Source organism: Bos indicus x Bos taurus, chromosome 21 (assembly GCF_003369695.1).
Source record: "Bos indicus x Bos taurus breed Angus x Brahman F1 hybrid chromosome 21, Bos_hybrid_MaternalHap_v2.0, whole genome shotgun sequence".
NCBI classification, from domain to species: Eukaryota; Metazoa; Chordata; class Mammalia; order Artiodactyla; family Bovidae; genus Bos; species Bos indicus x Bos taurus.
The window spans coordinates 30,934,243-30,954,976 of record NC_040096.1 but is presented as its reverse complement, the minus strand read 5'-3'; the positions used below and the strand labels follow the sequence as shown (position 1 = coordinate 30,954,976).

The following is a 20,734-nucleotide window of genomic DNA, read 5'->3' as shown; positions in this document are numbered from 1 at the left end:
TTGTACTCTGGGCCCCCTAAGCCTACCCACCTGCTGGAAGCTTCAATGCCCCAGCCACCTCCCCAGCAAAATAAAACAGTCACAGTCTCTGCCACCCCTATGGGATTAAAATTCTTCACCTAAATGATATCTTGGGCAGACTCCATGGTTCCTAGTGTTTGTACAGAAAGTAAGAACCTACCACCTGCAAAGCCCTGGGGTGAGGTTAGGTGAGGGCATGAACAATGGGAATAAAGCATGATAAAATGCGTTATAATACCTAGTGAGGAATGCTTCTCTTGGTTTCCTCTAGAACTCTCCTGTCCTATATGAGACAACTTAAGTTGCACAGCAGAACAGAAGGTGGTTAACTACACATCAGAACTCACTGTCAGCAATGGTGTGGTGCTATCTCCGTCTTAGAACCGTAATTGTGATTTCAGAATTTAGAGGTAAAAATTGAAACCTCAACCGCAACAGGCACAACAATGCAGGCCACAGGGAGCGTAGAAAGAGAGGTCAATGATAAAGAACTCTTATGGAACAGATGCTCATTTCAACAGCTCATTTTATAGATTTTATTATGGGGGTGGTTGAGAGACTTTCCTGAGCATTCCAATCAGTTCAGAGGTTTCTCTAAATAAAAGTAATATCTGAAAACAATTCCTAAATATATACTGAGTTGAGGAGGCAGAGCAAGTTGCCACAGGTTGCTACAGAGACAGAGAGAACTTTACAGATCTGTAGATGTCTGCCTTGAAACCTGGCAGATATGTATGATCAGTACAGAGGATGAGGAAAGGTACTCAAAGCTGGGGAGAGAACCACCTGAAAGATTAGAGGGAATGGTACTTGGACAACACAGGGTCAGGAATACTGCCTGTTCCACCAATCAGGCTCACAGTTCATGGGACATTAGGTAGAGACTCAGAAGGGTCTTGCATTAATAGTGGGAATAACCATCCTACACTAAACCCATTCCTGGTCCCACCCATAAAGTATGAAGTTCAGTTCAAATTCAGTCGCTCAGTTGTGTCTGACTCCTTGTGACCCCATGGACTGCAGCATGCCAGGCTTCCCTGTCCATCTCCAGCTCCTGGAGCTCACTCAAACTCATGTCCATAGAGTCAGTGATGCTATCCAACCATCTCATCCTCTGTTGTCCTCTGCTCCTCCTGCCTTCAATCTTTCCCAGCATCAGGGTCTTTTCCAATGAGTCAGTTCTTCTCATCAGGTAGCCAAAATATTGGAGTTTCAGCTTAAGCATCAGTCCTTCCAATGGATATTCAGGACTGATTTCCTTTAGGATGGGCTGGTTGCATCTCCTTGCAGTCCAAGGGACTCTCAAGAGTCTTCTCCAACACCACAGTTCAAAAGCATCAATTCTTCAGCGCTCAGCTTTCTTTATAGTCCAACTCTCACATCTATACATGACCGCTGGAAAAACCTTGCTTTGACTAGATGGACCTTTGTTGGCAAAGTAATGTCTCTGCTTTTTACTATGCTGTCTAGGTTGGTCATAACTTTCCTTCCAAGGAGTCAGTATCTTTTAATTTCATGGCTACAATCACCATCTGCAGTGATTTTGGAGCCCCCCAAAATAAATTATCTCACACTTTTCATTGTTTCCCCATCTATTTGCCATGAAGTGATGGGACCGGATGCCATGACCTTAGTTTTCTGAAGGTTGAGCTTTAAGCCAACTTTTTCACTCTCCTCTTTCACTTTCATCAAGAGGCTCTTTAGTTCTTCTTCACTTTCTGCCTTAAGGGTGGTGTCATCTGCATATCTGAGGTTATTGATATTTCTCCCGGCAATCTTGATTCCAGCTTGTGCTTCCTCCAACCTGGCATTTCTCATGATGTACTCTGCATATAAGTTAAATAAGCAGGGTGACCATATGCAGCCTTGACATACTCCTTTCAAAATTTGGAACCAGTCTGTTTTTCCATGTCCAGTTCTAATTGTTGCTTCTTGACCTGCAAACAGATTTCTCAGGAGGCAGGTCAGGTGATCTGGTATTCCCATCTCTTGAAGAATTTTCCACAGTTTGTTGTGATCCACACAAAGGCTTTGTTGTAGTCAATAAAGCAGAAGTAGATGTTTTTCTGGAACTCTCTTGCTTTTTCAATGATCCAACAGATGTTGGCAATTTGATCTCTGGTTTCTCTGCATTTTCTAAATCCAGCTTGAACATCTGGAAGTTTTGAGCATTACTTTGCTAGCCTGTGAGATGAGTGCAATTGTGCGGTAGTTTGAGCATTCTTTGGCATTGCCTTTCTTTGGGATTGAAATAAAAACTGACCTTTTCCAGTCCTGTGGCCACTGCTGAGTTTTCCAAATGTGCTGGCATATTGAGTGCAGCACTTTCACAGCATCATCTTTTAGGACTTGAAATAGCTCAACTGGAATTCCACCACCTCCACTAGCTTTGTTCATAATGATGTTTCCTAAGGCCCACTTGACTTCGCATTCCAGGATGTCTGCCTCTAGGTGAGTGATCACACCATTGTGGTTATCTGGGTCATGAAGATCTTTTTTTGTATAGTTTTGTGTATTCTTGCCACCTCTTTTTAAAATCTTCTGCTTCTGTTAGGTCCCTACCATTTCTGTCCTCTGTTGTGCCCATCTTTGCATAACATGTTCCCTTGGTATCTCATTTTCTTAAAGAGATCTCTAGTCTTTCCCATTCTATTGTTTTCCTCTACTTCTTTGCACTGATCACTGAGGAAGGCTTTCTTATCTCTCCTTGCTATTCTTTGGAACTCTGCATTCAAATGGGTATTTCTTTCCTTTTCTTCTTTGCCTTTAGCGAGTCTTCTTTTCTCAGCTATTTGTAAGGCCTCCTCAGACAACCATTTTGCCTTTTTGCATTTCTTTTTCTTGGGGTTGGTCTTAATCACAGCCTCTTGCACAATGTCACGAACCTCCATCCACAGTTCTTCAGGCACTCTATCTATCAGATCTAGTCCCTTGAATCTATTTGTCACTTTTACTGTATAATCATAAGGTATTTGACTTAGGTCATACCTGAATCGTCTAGTGGTTTTCCCTAATTTCTTCCATTTAAGTCTGAATTTGGCAATAAGGAGTTCATGATCTGAGCCACAGTCAGCTCAGATGTATTAAGACACAAACTATGAAATATTAAGACAGAAAATCACCAAACTGCTTCCAAGTGACTTAACCGCACCACTCAAGAAAGCTCAGTGAACACCAAGCACAGGAAACATCATGATCAAATTGCTCAAAAGTAGAGACAGAGACAATCTTAAGACACACACACACACACACATACACATGACATACATATTAAATTCAGAGGAACGATCTGACAGCGGGTTTCTTGTCAGAAACAATGCAAAAGAAGAAAGTAGTGGCATGTGTTTAAAGCACACTGGAAAAGACAGTCAACCTGAAAGTTTATGTCCAATGAAAATATCTTTCAAAAATGAAGGTGAAACAAAGATATACAAAAGCTGAAAAAATTCATTATCAGCAGCCCCACACTATAGGAATTGTTAAATGAAGTCTTTTAGGTAGATGGGAATAATAAGGATGGACAAAAAGTGTGAAGAGCACTGAAAAAGGGAACCGTACAGGCAAATATATAATTTTTTCCTGATTAAATCTCTTAGAAGATAATTGAAAGTTTAAACAAAAATAACAATATATAAGTAAAAAGTATGACCACAAAGGTATAGGGCTTCCTGGGTGGCGCTAGAGGTAAAGAGTCCACCTGGCAATGCAAGAGACACAGGGAGCTGGGTTTGATCCCTGGGTCAGGAAGATCCCCCTAGGATAGGAAATGGCACCCCACTCCAGTATTCTTGCCTGGAAAATTCCATGGACAGAGGAGCCTGGTGGGCTACAGTCCATGAGGCCACAAAGGGTCAGACATGACTGAATAACTGAGCATGACAACAACAGAATAAGGACAGGAAGGAAGAAGCAGAAGTGTACTATGTCAGGTACATATACCACACATGAAGTGATAAACTTGAAGGCAGACCATGATCAGTTAAAGATGTAGTCTATAAACCCTAAAGTTACCACTAAAGTCAACAGTTATAGCTAATAAGCCCACAAAGGAGGTTAAATGAAATCATAAAAAATACACAAGCCAAAAGAAGGCAGAAAAAAAAAAGCAAATTAGAGAATAAAGAACTGATGTGACAAAAAAAAAGCAGATATCAAGATGACAGGCTTAAACCTAACCATACAAAAATCACAGTAGATATAAATGCTCTAAACATCCCAACTAGAGAGCACAGATTATCAGACTGGATTAAAAAAAAAACAAGATTCATATATATGCTGCCTATAAGAAACACACTTTTACTATAAAGCAGAAAAGAATTTCTTCCCTCATTCCCAGAAAATAATAAATATCAAGTCTTTTGGGGTAGAGAGAATTAAAAAACCCTCCTAAAACTTCTTGTTAAAGTGTTCTTGGCCCTGTCTCATCTCTCACTTAACTCATCTAAAGGCTCTGTCTTACTCTTTTCTCTAAAGCGCTGACCAGATAGAAAAAAGACAGACAGACAGAATCAAGGAATAGGAGTAGGCAAGCTGATCCCAGCAGACACTAGTGGAGCACATGTGGAATGCATAGAGGCTGATCTGCTTTTCTGTATGGCTGCTGCTGCTGCTGCTAAGTCGAGTCAGTCGTGTCCGCTCTGTGCGACCCCATAGACGGCAGCCCACCAGGCTCCCCCGTCCCTGGGATTCTCCAGGCAAGAACACTGGAGTGGGGTGCCATTTCCTTCTCCAATGCATGAAAGTGAAAAGTGAAAGTGAAGTCGCTCAGTCGTGTCTGACTCTAGCCACCCCATGGACTACAGCCCACCAGGCTCCTCCATCCATGGGATTTTCCAGGCAAGAGTACTGGAGTGGGGTGTCATTGCCTTCTCCATTCTGTATGGCAGGAAGCCTTAAAAAACTTTCACAGATCTCAACACCTTCTAAACCCATGTCTGATACTCTTCCCCATCCCATCCCTCCAGTCCTTTGTTCCAGGCTGTGCAGGTGACTCCAGGATGGCTACAAGGGGAGAATCCTGCCTATTTCAGAATGGAGTTTTGTCCCAGCAGATCCAGATTAGAATCCATGTCCTGCTCAGCCCTTTCCTCTCCTCCATCCTTAACATTAAATCAATCATCAAATTCAGTTGGCTCTGTCGCCTAAATATATTTTGAACCTTTTCTTTGTTCCAGTCCTCAAACAGCTTTTTCTTGATTACTGCATTAGCTCCCTAGATGCAGTCCCTGCCTCCATTCTGGCTTTCTGCCAATCAAGCCATCATATTGGCACTAATGGGCTATAAATTAGAATGTTTTTCCTGTTTAAAAAGCCTCCAAGTCTCCCTACTGTCCAAGAAAATAAGACAAAGTCCAAACTCCTTATGATAACATATTTTATAATCTGACTCCACTCTATGTTTCCAACTTTAGCTCCTATCTCTCTCAGGTGTAAACCCTATGTTCCAGCCACAGTAAATTATTCAGAGGTTCTGGAACATGGTCATTGTTCTGCCATGATTTCTTGCATGCTCTTTCCTTTCACTGAATACCCTTCCTCCTTTTCTCTGACTGACTGATGGATTCAAGACTTTTAAAACCAGCTCATAAGCTTTTTTAAATTAAAAACTTTTTATGAAGCCCTCCTTGAATATCTAATATGTATTTGACACTGCTAGACACCAAGGAAAAAAAACAAATAATTAAGATGTAGACCAATTTCTCTTAAGATCATTGTTTCTTATGTAGCATATGTAACAGGAAGTACAAGCAACTAAATTACAATACCATCATGGTAGACTGTTACCCCAGTGGCCTCCCATGAACCATGCCTCCTGGTGTGCATGCCCTTGTGCAGCTTCTCCTACTTGGGATTAGACATGTCACTTGCTTTGGCTAATGAAATGTAAGCTAACATGAATCAAGTAGAGTCTTGATAAGCAGTCGTCCACTCGGGGCTTGTCATTTTGAATCTGTCTCAGAAGCCAGCAGTCACGTTGCAAGGATGCGCAAGACCATCCTGGAGGATGAGACACCACATGAAGAAAAAAGGACACATGGAAAGGATCTGAAGCACTGCAGCCAAATAGAGCTGCATGAGTGACCCCAATTAATACCACGAAGAGCAGAGGGACCCTGTCAGTCAACCCATGGAATCATGTGAGTTGATGGATGCACAAGTTCCAATGGAGCAAACAGCAGGAAGTGATCCTCTTTGCACAGCCTGGGAAGAGAAAGGGACCAGGGAAGATTTCACAGGGGAAGTGATTCCTGAGCTGTGTGTTCAAGGATAATCAGGAATTTTGCAGAGCAGGGGAAAAGGTATTAACGGTTGAGAAGATAACAAAGGCAGAGATGCATGAAAGAGAAAGGCACATTCGGGGGACGATGAGAAGTTCTACTTTGGTGAGAGAAGCATGAAAGGGAAGACACGGACAGCGAGACTGAGGGGGCAGAGGCAGGGATGAGGCCAGCGGGGCCTTGTCTGAAAGACGCTGAGGGCCTTGGCCTTTACTTTGAAAGCAGTGAGAGGCCACTGAAAGATTTTAATTATGGAACTGACATGGTCGGATCTGTAATTTTAAAAAGTAACTCTGATTGGTATAAAAAATAAACTGAAGGTGAAAAAGATCTGAATGCAGGGAGGGATAGTCAAGGCAGGAATGGAAAGGAGATGGATTGTAGACATCTGAGAGGTAGACTGGCCAGGATTCAGTGGGTAATTGCAAATGTTTTACTCATACAAACTGCGGTTACTTTTTCAAGTGTCTGTGTGTCCCTTGGAACACACTCCTCTAGGACAGGGGAATCCCTATTGTCTCCCCCGTTCCTGGCATAGAATGGGTTCTCAATGAACATTTGTTCATTAAATGAAGATGTTTTGTGGGTACCTTTGGAAAAATATTTGTCCAACAATGTATCTTTTCTATACAACAAAAACATTTTTAATACAAGTCATTTCAATCCATTTGTAACATAGCTATTGTTTCATACAGAGCTCTGGCTGATTATGTCTTGTGAAAACTTTGGATTTTAATTTGTGAATGCAGACTGTTTTCAGTGAGCAGCATAGAGGATATCATGAATTTCTAAAGATGTAGGTAATCTTGCCACGAAGCTAATAAAGTACAGACCTGGGCAAAAATAAACCTGTCAATATTCATGCATCTAATATCTTATTTTCTTCCTAATATCAGATTGGGTTGGCCAAAAAATTCATTCATGAATTTCATTCATTCATTTAGACCTATACAGAAAGGTCACATTTTTCATATTCACCAAGAACTGTATTGAACAACATATTCACTAACCAAAACTTTCTGGCCAACCCCAATACATGTTAAGAGGCACCAAATAAAAAGAGTCTGAGCCTGGGTGTATTTAAAATAAATCAAAACCAACAAAGAACAATTCTGATAAACAAAATAAAATCCCAAATCTTACCTCCAGTGTTTTATCCAACTTAGCAGCTAGCCTTCCAATTTCATATAAGAGCTGAGGGCCAATGGGAATCTCAGCTATGGGTCTTCCTGGGAGGTAAGTCAGCAGCCTCACCAAGTAGCTTTTGACTTCAGAGCCGCTATCTAGATGGATGGAAAGATATATTCTGTCAACTATTCTTGGGGGGAAAAAAAGATTAGAGGCTATTCTGCCTTTGCAATTATTATAGCAAGGAGTAATACAGAACAAGCTTTTTTAAAAAAAGGTGCTAACACAGGACAAGTCAGCAGAATTCTATGAGGCAGGACTGGATGGATCAAGCCAGCAAGGAGAACAGATAGACTTCAGAACACTGGGGCCAGCCATTTACATTCTAACATGACTGTAGCCCCAAGTCTGCTGGCCTTAACTCTAAATGTAAATTATCTACTCTGGCAAATGAATGCTTAAAATACATTTTTAATACATTTACAGTGGGGGAAGTTGTGATAAAGAAATGACTTCCAGAATCACAGACTTATTTAGGGACAAACTGTTGCTTGGAAAATTCTATGAGATACATCTTAGCACTTAGAATTGAAAGGGACCAAAATTCACAGATGAGAGCTCATAGCCTTAAGAATTTAAGTCATGTAAACCATAGAAAACTAAGATCATGGCATCTGGTCCCATCACTTCATGGGAAATAGATAGGGAAACAGTGGAAACAGTGTCAGACTTTAGTTTTTGGGGCTCCAAAATCACTGCAGATGGTGACTGCAGCCATGAAATTAAAAGGTGCTTACTCCTTGAAAGGAAAGTTATGACCAACCTAGATGGCATATTCAAAAGCAGAGACATTACTTTGCCAACAAAGATCCGTCTAGTCAAGGCTATGGTTTTTCCAGTGGTCATGTATGGATGTGAGAGTTGGACTGTGAAGAAGGCTGAGCGCCGAAGAATTGATGCTTTTGAACTGTGGTGTTGGAGAAGACTCTTGAGAGTCCCTTGGATTGCAAGGAGATCCAACTAGTCCATTCTGAAGAAGATCAGCCCTGGGATTTCTTTGGAAGGAATGATGCTAAAGCTGAAACTCCAGTACTTTGGCCACCTCATGCGAAGAGTTGACTCATTGGAAAAGACTCTGATGCTGGGAGGGATTGGGAGCAGGAGGAGAAGGGGACGACAGAAGATGAGAAGGCTGGATGGCATCACCGACTAGATGGACATGAGTTTGAGTGAACTCCGGGAGTTGGTGATGGACAGGGAGCCCTGGCGTGCTACAATTCATGGGGTCACAAAGAGTCGGACACAACTGAGCAACTGAACTGAAATGAAACCATAATTACAGAGCTGGGATCTAAAATTCCTGATTCTGTGTGCTTTCTACTATATCACAGCACCAAAATACACAGCTGATCTGATAAATAAAACTATGTAATTATTTTTCTAATTAAAAATAAAATTTCCCCTAGTGTTCACACATCCCCTTAGTTACTCATCCATCAGATCCTTTGCAGGCAGAAGAGTTACGCAAATCCCAGCCCTAACCACAGCCCCAGTTTCCACTTTGGTGATGCTGTAGCTTCTCCCAGCTGCTGAAAAAGATAACCATCTTCACCTTGGAGTGACGTACCTGTTCCTGACATTTCTACTGTAGTCAAAATGCAGTAATGTACATGGACAGGCGATGGCCGTTGGTGGTCTCTTACCTACAGACACGAGAGAGCTTACGTTGTCTCCTTTAGTACGACACACAGAGGCTGTTGGAAATCCAGCCGCTCTCAGAAACATGATGATATGAGTCTGCACTTCAATCAGGTCTGGAGTTTTGCTAGATTCAGTGTTGCTTATTTTGAGGACACATTCATTTGGGCCATCTGTAGTGACTTTGGTTCTTGCAATGCATACATGGAAGTTTTGGTCATCATAGCTAGGAAGTGGCTGGATCTTGGAAACTTTTAACCCAAACACTGATTCCACTAATGCAGAGGCTTGTACCTCACTGAAAGAGGGCTTGGTGAGAGCCTGTGATTGCTGACCATCTCCACTTGACATTATTTCTAAGGAAACAAACAAACAAACAAACTGGAAAGGGGACTTATATTGAATATACTTACTTAAAAGAGTTTTCTTAAGACAAACCAATAATGTTTTCCAATACTGATTCGGTACGTCTCTTGTGAATTTTCACTCATAAAGTTAAAAAAATCAAATGAGTAATGAGATTTAAAAAGTAGATTAAAAGCATAGTCCTGCCTCATCCCTTCATATTTATGCAACAACTTTGTTCTTTAATTTCCAAGAGGCATGGTAGGCTAGCTGGTCCTGATGTCATCTACTTTATGTCTATTTCTCTAAGATTCCAGGCTTTCTATTAAAGGTAAAGAGGGTCTTTTTAATTTGTTGTTTTAGTATTTATTATCTAGTGTTTGAGGATCCATATTTTAACATACATAGATTGGTAACATAGATTGGTAAATATATTTATTTTGATTACAAATAGCCCTAAATTACAAATAGCTTAAACCACTGTGACTTTTGGATATTCTGGAAGGAAAACTCAATTCTAAAACAAGTTTTCACAAGCTCAAAACCATAATGTAAAAATAATATATATCCTTTAAATGTAAAATTAGGTAGTCAAGGGTGACATTTGGTAAGGGCAGGCAACAGGTCAAGGACAAGAAACTTGACCTGGTTAGGACTTTATCAGACATCTAATCTCATTATAATAAATCAATGAAATCAATTAACAGAATACTTATATTAATAAGCTACATGTTACAATAAACATGCAGACTTGCATCATTCTATATTCAGTATCCCACTTAATTTTCAGTACAAACTGGAAAGTAAAATTTCTCATACCTATTTACAGATTAGAAACCCAAAACTTATCCATAAGTCTACAAGCAATAAATGCTGGAGAGGGTGTGGAGAAAAGGGAACCCTCTTACACTGTTGGTGGGTATGCAAACTAGTACAGCCACTATGGAGAACAGTGTGGAGATTCCTTAAAAATCTGGAAAGAGAACTGCCTTATGATCCAGCAATCCCACTGCTGGGCATACACACTGAGGAAACCAGAAGGGAAAGAGACACGTGTACCCCAATGTTCATCGCAGCACTGTTTATAATAGCCAGGACATGGAAGCAACCTAGATGCCCATCAGCAGATGAATGGATAAGAAAGCTGTGGTACATATACACAATGGAGTATTACTCAGCCATTAAAAAGAATTCATTTGAATCAGTTCTAATGAGATGGATGAAACTGGAACCTATTATACAGAGTGAAGTAAGCCAGAAAGAAAAACACCAATACAGCATACTAACGCATATATATGCAATTTAGAAAGATGGTAACAATAACCCTGTGTACGAGACAGCAAAAGAGACACTGATGTATAGATCAGTCTTATGGACTCTGTGGGAGAGGGAGAGGGTGGGGAGATTTGGGAGAATGGCATTGAAACATGTATAATATCATGTATGAAACGAGTCACCAGTCCAGGTTCGATGCACGATACTGGATGCTTGGGGCTGGTGCACTGGGACGACCCAGAGGGAGGGTATGGGGAGGGTGGAGGGAGGAGGGTTCAGGATGGGGAACACAGGTATACCTGTAGTGGATTCATTTCGATATTTGGCAAAACTAATACAATATTGTAAAGTTTAAAAATAAAATAAAATTTAAAAAAAAAGAAAAGAAAAAAAAAAGAAAAAGAAAAGAAACCCAAAACTTAGAAAAATTGAGTAACTTGCCCCAGCTTGCACAGGTAGTAAACTGTAAAGCTCAAATTCAAATCAGATTTGCTTGAGTCCACTGTTGATGCCTTTTCTCTTATAGTGACTGTGGTTTATTAAAATAATTTATTCTTCATATTTCTTTGTATAAATGTGAAATTTTCCATTTTTGAATTTAAAAACCTAAAAAAAACCACACAAATAGATTTAAAAAAGTAGCAACTCAAAGTCCTTGTACCATAAATAATGTCTAAACTCACCTCACAAGCTAAATGTATGATTCCAGGCACAAAATGCACACTGGGAAAGCACCTTGGTATCACCGGTTTCTCCACCCCTCCCAGCAATATCAACTTTATTTAAAGGAGGAATGTAGGTCCTAGGAGGTTAAGTGTCTGGCCCAAAGTTATATATAAAGTTACAGTGAGAACTCAGCACTCGACTCCTAATTCTTAAGTACGTCCTTTGGGTTTAACCCTTTATTACCATCACATTGGGTTTAAAATGTAAATTCAAATACAGTGATCTTACTTTTCTGTGTTACAAGTATCATCATCTAGCTTATTGCTCATAAGTCAAAGGGTGGGCTGATGTGCAAAGCATTCCCGAGAAGCCCTGTGGGAGATAGGAAATTCAATTAGAGGGCTCTGAAGTTAGCTCACTGTCACAGATATCCTGAACAATGAAAAACTTAAAAGGTGCCCAAAACAAATTACAAGGCAGTAACTGATAAACTAATAGAATGCCAAAGAAAACACTGAATTAAGTATAAACTTGATGAAGTGACCGAGTTTGCCTTAAATTGTGAAGAATAAATTTTCTGGGATTTCCCTGGTGGTCTAGTGGTTAAGAATCTGTCTTGCAATGCAAGGGATGTGGGTTCTATCCCTGGCGGGGGATCTATTAATAAGATCCTACATGTTATGGAGCAAGAAAGCCCATGTACCATAACTAGTGAGCCCACACGTCAGAGCCCGTGCACTGCAACTATGTCTAAGACCCAAGGCAGCCAAATAAATAAATACTGGATTTATTTTTCTACTGCTAAGCAGAACAGGGGCTTAAAAATTAAGATTGCTTACAGAAAGTAAAGGCACATCTGAGTTTATGACCTATGAAATTAATATCTGCCAAAACTATGACAGAAATTCAGAGAAGAGAGAAATTACTACAGCCTAATGATACTCTTGAGAAGATGGATTTGAATTGAGCTATAAATATGAATTGGATAAACAGGATGGGGGAGACTGTTTTCTTCCCCTTGATAATGCCACTCTCTGCTACACATATTTTGCATATTTCCTGAGTGTGTGTGTGTGTGTGTGTGTGTGTGTGTGTACACATACTCACCATATATATATGGTGGTGGTGGTTGTCGCTATGTCATGTCCAATTCTTCAACCCCATGGACTGTAGCCCACCAGGCTCCTCTGTCCATGGAATTTTTCAGGCAAGAATACTGGAGTGAGTTGCCATTTCCTTCTCCAGGGAATCTTCCCAACCCAGGGATCAAACCTGGGTCTTCTGCATTGTAGGTGGATTCTTTACCCAATGAGCTACTAGGAAAGCCCATATATATATGGAAGGCAATGTTGGGCTTCTAAATATCCTTTAGGAACCAAATATTTAAGATCCTTGCAATTTCACTTCCCCCTTTTCCCAAGATAGCTTTATTCCAATCCTTTCTTCATACTAAATTGTAAATAATTAACAACATCTTGGGGATGGATTGCATTTTGGGCTGCATGCGATTTCTGTTCAAAGGATGTAGTGTTATATAAAAAGAATCTCATGAACAGTTAGTGCTTGTTGATAGAAATCAGCACAGCTGTTGCTCCTGGCAAGACGGTGGCATGAGGGAACTTTTTGGGAGGAAAATGTTCTATATCTTGACTAGGCTTTGGTTACATGGGTGTAAACATTTGTCAAAACTTAGCTTAAAACTTAAGTCAGCATAAGATCTGTGAATCTCACTGAATGTAAATTTTACTTTAAAAAAAAAAGAAAAGCTTTGTGAGAGACTGGCTAGGACAGGCGGTATGGGTGGGGTCTTAGGACTTCCTTTTGTGCGTTAGAGCTCCCCAAATCAGACCATATGCCTGTTAATGTCTAATCACTTCAGATCTGTGACAGCCAAAGTCCAACTTAGTCCAGTGAGGGAAAGGGGATAAATTCAGGGAGGTACACTAGGACTCTCCTATATGGCCCCGTTTCTGATTCAGCTCCAAGGCTATAGTCTGATGACTTGTGATAAGATTATAACCCCCAAACGCCAGTCTCCTTCCCAGACTCTCCTAACCTAAGTGATTTCTCCTGCCTTTAAACTTTCATAGCCCCTGTGCTGCTGGTAGATTTCCACCACGTGTTATTGCATTCTTGCCAGTCACTCTCCATATCTACTTTCTGACTAGGGCATATGCTTTCAGAAGCAAATTAAGTCGTTCAGATTTTGTTTTCTAAAGACACTGTGACAAAGCCTGAATGGAGTTTAAAACAATCTCTGCACCTGAAACTTCTGGGAACCAGTACGTCCTGTCACACTGCATATGGGTTTAAGGCTTTACATGGGATTTTAACATTCTTTCTGCAGATTTATAAACAGGTGTCAGGCCCAGATTCAGAATGTAATATGAACTAAAGCTTTACATTCAAGACAAAATCCCAGAGTAATTTTTTAACACCTAAAGCTTTAAAGATATCAGGATAATTTTGAATTCAATATGAATTAGAAATCCTTACAGTTGGAAGGACACTTAGAAGCAATTAGTGAAGGCCAATCTGCTTTCCAGTCTAGAAAATGTCCCTGTAACATTCTTGAATGGGGTTTGTTAACCCTCTACTTAAAGCACTCTGTTTTCTACAGTAATGTTGGCAGCTCTAGCCATTAAAGACAGCCTGTGTAATAAAAAGTTGTGCTGGCTAAGTGTATTTTATCACATTAAAAAGAATAGAATAAAATAGTTTATATGCTGGGAGAGATAAGACATTTTATAGGGAACCTCTGAAACTTTGCACTATTCACATCTCCTCTAACAGGGAGTTGGACTAGATTATCCCTAAAAAGTCCTTCTAGTGCTAACATGGTTTCTAAAGCTCTTTCTTTTTGAGCTTAAATTTGTTTTTTTTTTTCTTTGTATACAAATACTCCAAATATGGAACTAATGCCACAGATCAAGTCAGCACTCGTGCACCCCCTGGGAAGCCCAGGTGAGTAAATCCGGAGAAAGAAAGGTGTTGATCAGAGATGGCTGTCTTAACCAAATGTCTTTTGTATGGGTGGAGGGGGTGAGGAAGGGGACTCCAATCCTATAGGTAGTTGCACTGTATTTCCTGCCAGCAGTGTTTTACTTGGCTTCTGAGAAAGTGCTCAGGAAGCAAATGTTTTCCAACTCCAGGGCTTATGCCAGAATCTCAAAACCTTTGTCCTACAACCTGGGGGACTGGACCCTAAACTCTGCACTTGGTGTGAGGTATACCGGACAAGAAACAGAAATCATTCTTGATTCTTTCTTCTCCCTCACTCTCAAAGTTTTACAAAGTCTAGTAAATTCTACCTTAGCATGTCTTCCAAATCTGCCCTTCTTGTCCTGTAATTCCTTCTGCTGTGTCCTACCAAGGTTGGAGAGCAAGGATTATATTCAGTAAATCTCCGTATCCCCAGCCCAGATTCTAGCCTAGATTATTATTAACTATCAAGAGGAATTAATGACAGAAGGGTTACTTTCATTCCACAGGCTCATGAGGGCAGTTTACCCTCAAAGGGTTTCAGGAAACAGAACGGTAGGGAACTAGAGTCTGTAGTTTTTAAAAAACAACAACAGTGGGTGCCCTGAGTGTTTTCCTTCTGGGTGAGAAGGAACAGGTGGTAGAAGAGCGGCTGCAAAGGGGTTGCTGATCCAAGAGACAGGAAAATAAGGGAGGAAGAGGGCACATTAGTCGGGTTCAGAGTGTTATTATGCTAGTGAGGTCCAGTGGAGCCCAAGAAATGGGGAACACCCACTAGACACCTGGCCGGGAGTGCCAGGCGCCGCACAGGTTGGACCAGATGGCTTCTCAGGTGCCACACTCCAATTCTGGGATCTCAGCCCAGCCTTCTGGGTTGTAGGTGCGATCCAGCGAGGAAGGTGACTTGCTCATCACCTGAACAGAGAGTATGAAGTGGATTAGGGGCTGGAGGCGCTGGAGGGGCCGGAGGCTCACGACTCCTGGCCCCGACTCTCAGTGAACCTCCTTGCTCACAGGGCCGCCCCCTCCAGAGGGTTCTAGGGTTTGTCTCTGCTTTCCCCACCCGGCTCACCCGCAACGACCCGAGGTCCTGACGTGGATCCCGCTCTCGAGCAGCCGGGGACTGCGACCGCGGTCCTGCGCTCCCGCTGGGAAGTCGCGCCCAACTTGTCGCGTCTGGGTCCGCCCCTCCTCCGAGCGCGTGAGTCCTGACTTCTGATTGGCTCCTCGAGACCCCCCCGCCGCCAATAAGCGAAGACTCTTGGAAGGCGAGGCTCCGCCAGGTCGTTCGGGGCTATTCCCGCCCAGTCCCTGGGCTGCAGAAGAGGCTACGAATAGAGAAATTCAAAGATCAGGCTTTGGATGGATCTGCAATCCCGTCCCGCCTTCTCTCAGCGGTCACCCCAGTCAGAACGCGACTATCTCCCTGTCACTGGACTTCTTCTTTCTGATTGGCTCTTAGAAATTCCGCCCCGCCCCTTGGAGGCTTTCAGCTCTTGAGTGGCATCTTGCAGTTCCTCCCAGTCCATGAAGCTGTGCAGGCGTCGTGGCCTGCTTCACTCGGGATTCTCTTGTTTGGGTAGAATTCGCGTCCTCAATTTTCTCCCTTCCCTCCCTTTTGTTGGAAACACGTATGCCAGAGGCTTCGCAAGCGTTGCCGAGGTGGCCTCGAGCCCCTCCAGTCCCCTAGAACTGCAAGAGGACTGAGGACCTGGGAGTTTGGCCTGGCAGCGTTCTGCACGGGACCTAGCTCTCCCGGCATGCAGTTAGTAATGTTAGAACGTAAAATTGTCTAAGTTATAGGATAGATCCACACGTTCCTTGTACTGATGGGGAAACTTAAGTCAAAAGGGCACAGAGCCTCAGCCAGACCTGGTCACCCAACTTCGAGTTTAAGGTCTTGTACGGTGCCGAGTTTTCTACTCTCGAGCCATTAAATTCAATATAATAGATGTAAAGGAAGCGTGAAGGCCCCTCAGGGGGCCGCGATGACCACAGTTCAGGTCTGGTGTGATAAGTGATTCATTTACACTGAGAAAATGAACTGGTAATTGGGTCAGAATCCTGAATTGGGAGTCGATTCTCTCTCTGCAACGAAGCGCAGAAACCACATGACTATCAGAACGCTGCCTCCTGATCAAAGTGTTAGTCACTTAATTGTGTCGGATTCTTTGCGACTGTAGCCTACCAGGCTCCTCTGTCCATAGAATTCTCCAGGGAAGAATACTGGAGTGGGTTGCCATTCCCTTCTCCAAGGATCTTCCCAAACCTGGAATTGAAGCCAGGTCTTCGCATTGCAGGCAGATTCTTTTCCGTTTCAAGCCACCAGAGAAGCCCATCTTGGGAATCCTGGCATTAACAGCCAGGTTAGTTGCCAGATCTTAATTGTCAAGGGCATCAGGCTCAGGTAGCAAGTTTCATATACGTCTGCAGCCAAGGCGAACCTCTCTGATAGTACAGAGCACTCTCTATATTGGAGGAGAATTCTAGACATCACTCATTACTGCAAGTCGGTCTGTTTCAATCCCTGCGCATCTCACTCTCTCACTATGCCCACCCCCCACCCCCCACAGAATATAGCACAGTCGGCATGTTTAGTCACCTTGATTGATTGATGTTTCCCAAACTTCCATCAACCACATATTGAGAGATCTCCTCTTATCTGCTTCAGTTCTAACTTCCAAGTACCGGGGCTTTTTTATGCCCCAGGGTGGAATTCTTACTATGTTGTTTTCCTTTAGGGTGTTAAAAGATTTGATTTCCATTATCTGTAGCCAGAATTTGACTCCATTGGTCCTCTTAGGCATCTCTGTATGCTCTTTCCTCAGGCAGATCCTGAATTCTCTCCACCCTCTCACTATTCCACCTCTATTAGTCCAGTTTTTTTTTTTTTTTTTTTTTTTTACTTTTAATTGAAGGATAATGGCTTTACAATAATGGCTTGATTTCTGCCTTACATTGGTATGAATTAGCCATAGGTGTACCTATTGTCCCCTCCCTCTTGAACCTTCCTTCACCCTTTCCCACCCCTCTAGGTTGTTACAGAGCCTCTCTCCATTCATCTCACCCTCTCCTTCCTCCCCATCACCCTTGTGCATGTTTGTTCTCTATGTCTGCATCTGCACTGCTGCCCTGCAAATAGGTTCATCAGTACCATCTTTCTAGATTCCATATATATGAGTTAATAGACAAAATTTTTCTCTGACTTACTTCACTCTGTATAATAGGCTCTAGGTTCATCCACCTCATTAGAACTCTCTCAAATGCATTCCTTTTTATGGCTGAGTAGTATTCCAGTGTATATATGTACCACAGCTTCTTTATCCATCTGTCGACGGACATCTAGGTTGCTTCCGTATCCTAGCGGTTGTAAATAGTGCTGCAATGTTTGTTGTTTCTACTTTTCTTAGGATTAAGAGATGGGAATGAAGATCAAATCTGGAAGGTATGGTGAGAATTGAAGAGACGGGACTCTAGATCCACAATTACTTCCTCCAGCAAGCATCTTTCCACTCACTGAACCTTTTTTAGAAATACATTTTGCCACTTGCCTTTTTCACTTTAAACAAGATTTCCTTGTCTTTAAGAATAATATTCTTACACATAAATTTTTTGTCCTTTATGAGTCTTTAAGATACACTGCTCAGTCATACACTGAGTATGAGAGAATGACCATTTCTAAGGCTCTTAATACATGTGTTTTTTTTTTTTTAATAATGCCAAAATTGGATACCATGATAATGAATAAAGCTCCAATCCGATAGACAAGAAATGTCATCACTGTTGTACTAACAATTTTTTTCATGTTCCACCTGGCCACTAGGACACTTAGGTAGTGGTTCTCAAAAAATTCAGTGCAAAAAATTGGAGTGAAACGAAATGAACAATGTGCAGGGTGAGATTATATATATGGTTTTATATTATGATATCCTATAAAATGGCCCACTAGTCTTATGACACAACTATATACCTACATTGTCTAAAATGCTAAAACCTAGTGCCGTCCCGTGAACACAAATTCACAGACAACACAGTTATCAGTATACAAGCAAGTTTTGTGGGGATTAGACACACATCTGCTTCTGCAATAAATGCTCCATTTTTGAAGTATATAAACCACAAGCTTTATAATCTGATATTTTGGAAAACTTATGAGCTAAACTCACATTAAATCAAAACAAGCTGAAGCTAAATTATTTTATAATTAAAAACCGGCATCAAGTGGAAACCATAAATTAACAAAGTACAACACTGGTGTTGCACTAGGCTTCCTTGAACTCTGGGTATTCAAACTACACCATGTGCCTGTCTTGGTACTGAGCAAACAAATTTCTTAGGATACTGGAGTCCTTAGAATACTCCTAATAATGTACCAGTTTTAATTTATGAATATCAAGTTTTAACAAACTTTACTCATTTAGGTTGCTGTTGAGGAAAAGGGCAGTATTTTTAGGTCAATGGGCAGCTGACCATATTTACAAAACATTTATCATAGAGACTCATGGTCCTGGTTCCCTGCTCCAGATGACTCACTTCACGGGTGCTTCATCAGTGCTGATGAATGGCCAGTGGAAGGAGGAAGTGACGCCATCAGCTAGATCTAAAGCATGGAGGCTCATACAAACATAGCACTTCCATCCTGCACCTCTCAAGGAAAGGCCCTTTCCTCCAGTAATACACAACTTCGTAGCATGAGATGAATTTAGTCCTAAATGTTCACTTTAACATAAGTTACCATTAAAAAAAAGATCTATAGTATGAAGGTTATGTTCAGAGCAATTTGTGGAGGGTCTAACTTATTCATTAAATTTGTATTTTATATATAGTTGTACTAAAGCACTTTAAGAGGCAAAGACAAATTAGGGAGAACTAGAATCAGTAGGTATAAGCTACAAGGAGGTGAGTTCAGCTTGAAATAAAATTTAACCATCAAAACTCAGTCAGTGGGCTACCAAGTGCAGTAGACAGTCTCCCATCTCTTGAATGTTCAAGAAAGGATTGCCCAGTTACATGATGTTATTTGTACAAAGGATCCTGCTTTGGGTGAGAGATGTCTTTTCAACTGTAAAATGTGATTTTATGAATCAAAGTACCTGTTAGAATGACCTTTGAATCAACTTCAACTTAATTGTTTCCTCAAGGCGATCCCTATTGCAAGCTTTATCTTGGCTTTCCTTCTCATTTACCAGTCATACTGGGAATAAATCATATCTGAACAGCTAGATAACATGTTTGAAGAGAAATTTCTGGATGGCATCCTATTTCTTAAGTTACGGTATTTTATTTTCAATTATCACAAAGTATTTTATAATAAGAGTCAAATATGTGATAATACAATTTTCTTTATTAAAAATAATTTACAGCATCAGTAACATATACACAATTGTCATCAACTGAACTTTGCCTCCAATATATTTCTATACAATACTTAACATTACTGAACTTAAAACTGTTATACTGTTTTGTTGGCTTTAAATAATAGACAATGATTTATAGTTACTTAAGTGAGATATATGGTTTCATAATGACATACTATGTGTAAAACTGATAAACATCGGCACTATCACACTTCAGGAAAAAAGTCACTAAAGAAGACTAAGTCCACCTCCTTCCCCTCTCTTTTATTTAGTATTCCAAATCAAACTAAGATAGGGTCAACATCCAGTATCTTAGCACTTTCTGCTAAACCTAAAGGCAAAAGAACGATGTCTTTTAATTCAACTACAGAAAAACGTTAGTCAAATAATTTCTCCTCATCCTGTCACTTAACACTGAGCGGGTGAATGCGCACAACACTGTTTCCCTAGCTGTAAACAACTAGAATTTTCATTTAGGTCTTAGCTGTGCTTTTTGTCCTTTAGTACCAATGAAGTTTGATTCCCAGTGAAACACTGAGCACTTTGCTAAAGGGATTCTAATACCTCTCATTCAAATGTCAGCTTGGAGATACAACAGGAAATAACAACTACTATCTCCGAAACTTTTTAGGTATATTAATGGCATCCAGTGACTGGATGACATTTTCACCAATTAGAAAAACCAAAGGCATGAAATAGTGCAATGGTATGTAGCATAATGTTTTTTAAAATATGACATAAATGCTGTTGTTGATAATGACCTTTGAAATTTTACTTTTAAGTTCATAGCACTAATTTGCTTATTTCATGGGCCTATATTTCTTCCCACAATATCTGTGTATTTTTTTAAAAACACAAAATTATCCAGATATAGTCAATAAAGGAGATATGAAAAACAATAAAAACCAAGAGGTGCCACATTTTTGCAAACACAATTTGGCTGGAGGAAGAATTACAGGTGCACTCAGGGTCATACACCCACAA

The 20,734-nt window shown here is 40.9% G+C and overlaps 1 protein-coding gene across 7 annotated transcripts in view; it reads right to left on the bottom strand.

Moving 5' to 3' along the window:
* Nucleotides 1-15,716, bottom strand: part of HYKK (hydroxylysine kinase) — a 29,203-nt gene extending 13,487 nt beyond the window's left edge. The window contains exons 1-6 of one of the 7 annotated variants that reach the window (XM_027521326.1): nt 15,466-15,716; nt 15,176-15,308; nt 11,700-11,783; nt 11,187-11,351; nt 9,131-9,481; nt 7,443-7,582 (exon numbers count right to left, since the gene is read on the bottom strand). In XM_027521326.1, the coding sequence (XP_027377127.1) occupies nt 7,443-7,582; nt 9,131-9,476 (486 nt within the window). In that variant the 5' untranslated portion in view covers nt 9,477-9,481; nt 11,187-11,351; nt 11,700-11,783; nt 15,176-15,308; nt 15,466-15,716. Of the gene's footprint in view, nt 1-7,442; nt 7,583-9,130; nt 10,391-11,186; nt 11,352-11,699; nt 11,784-12,518; nt 12,536-15,168; nt 15,309-15,465 lie in introns of those variants that run through there. The other 6 variants (XM_027521321.1, XM_027521319.1, XM_027521320.1 and 3 more) reach the window with 6 other exon arrangements.
* Nucleotides 15,717-20,734: the final 5,018 nt, after the last annotated feature.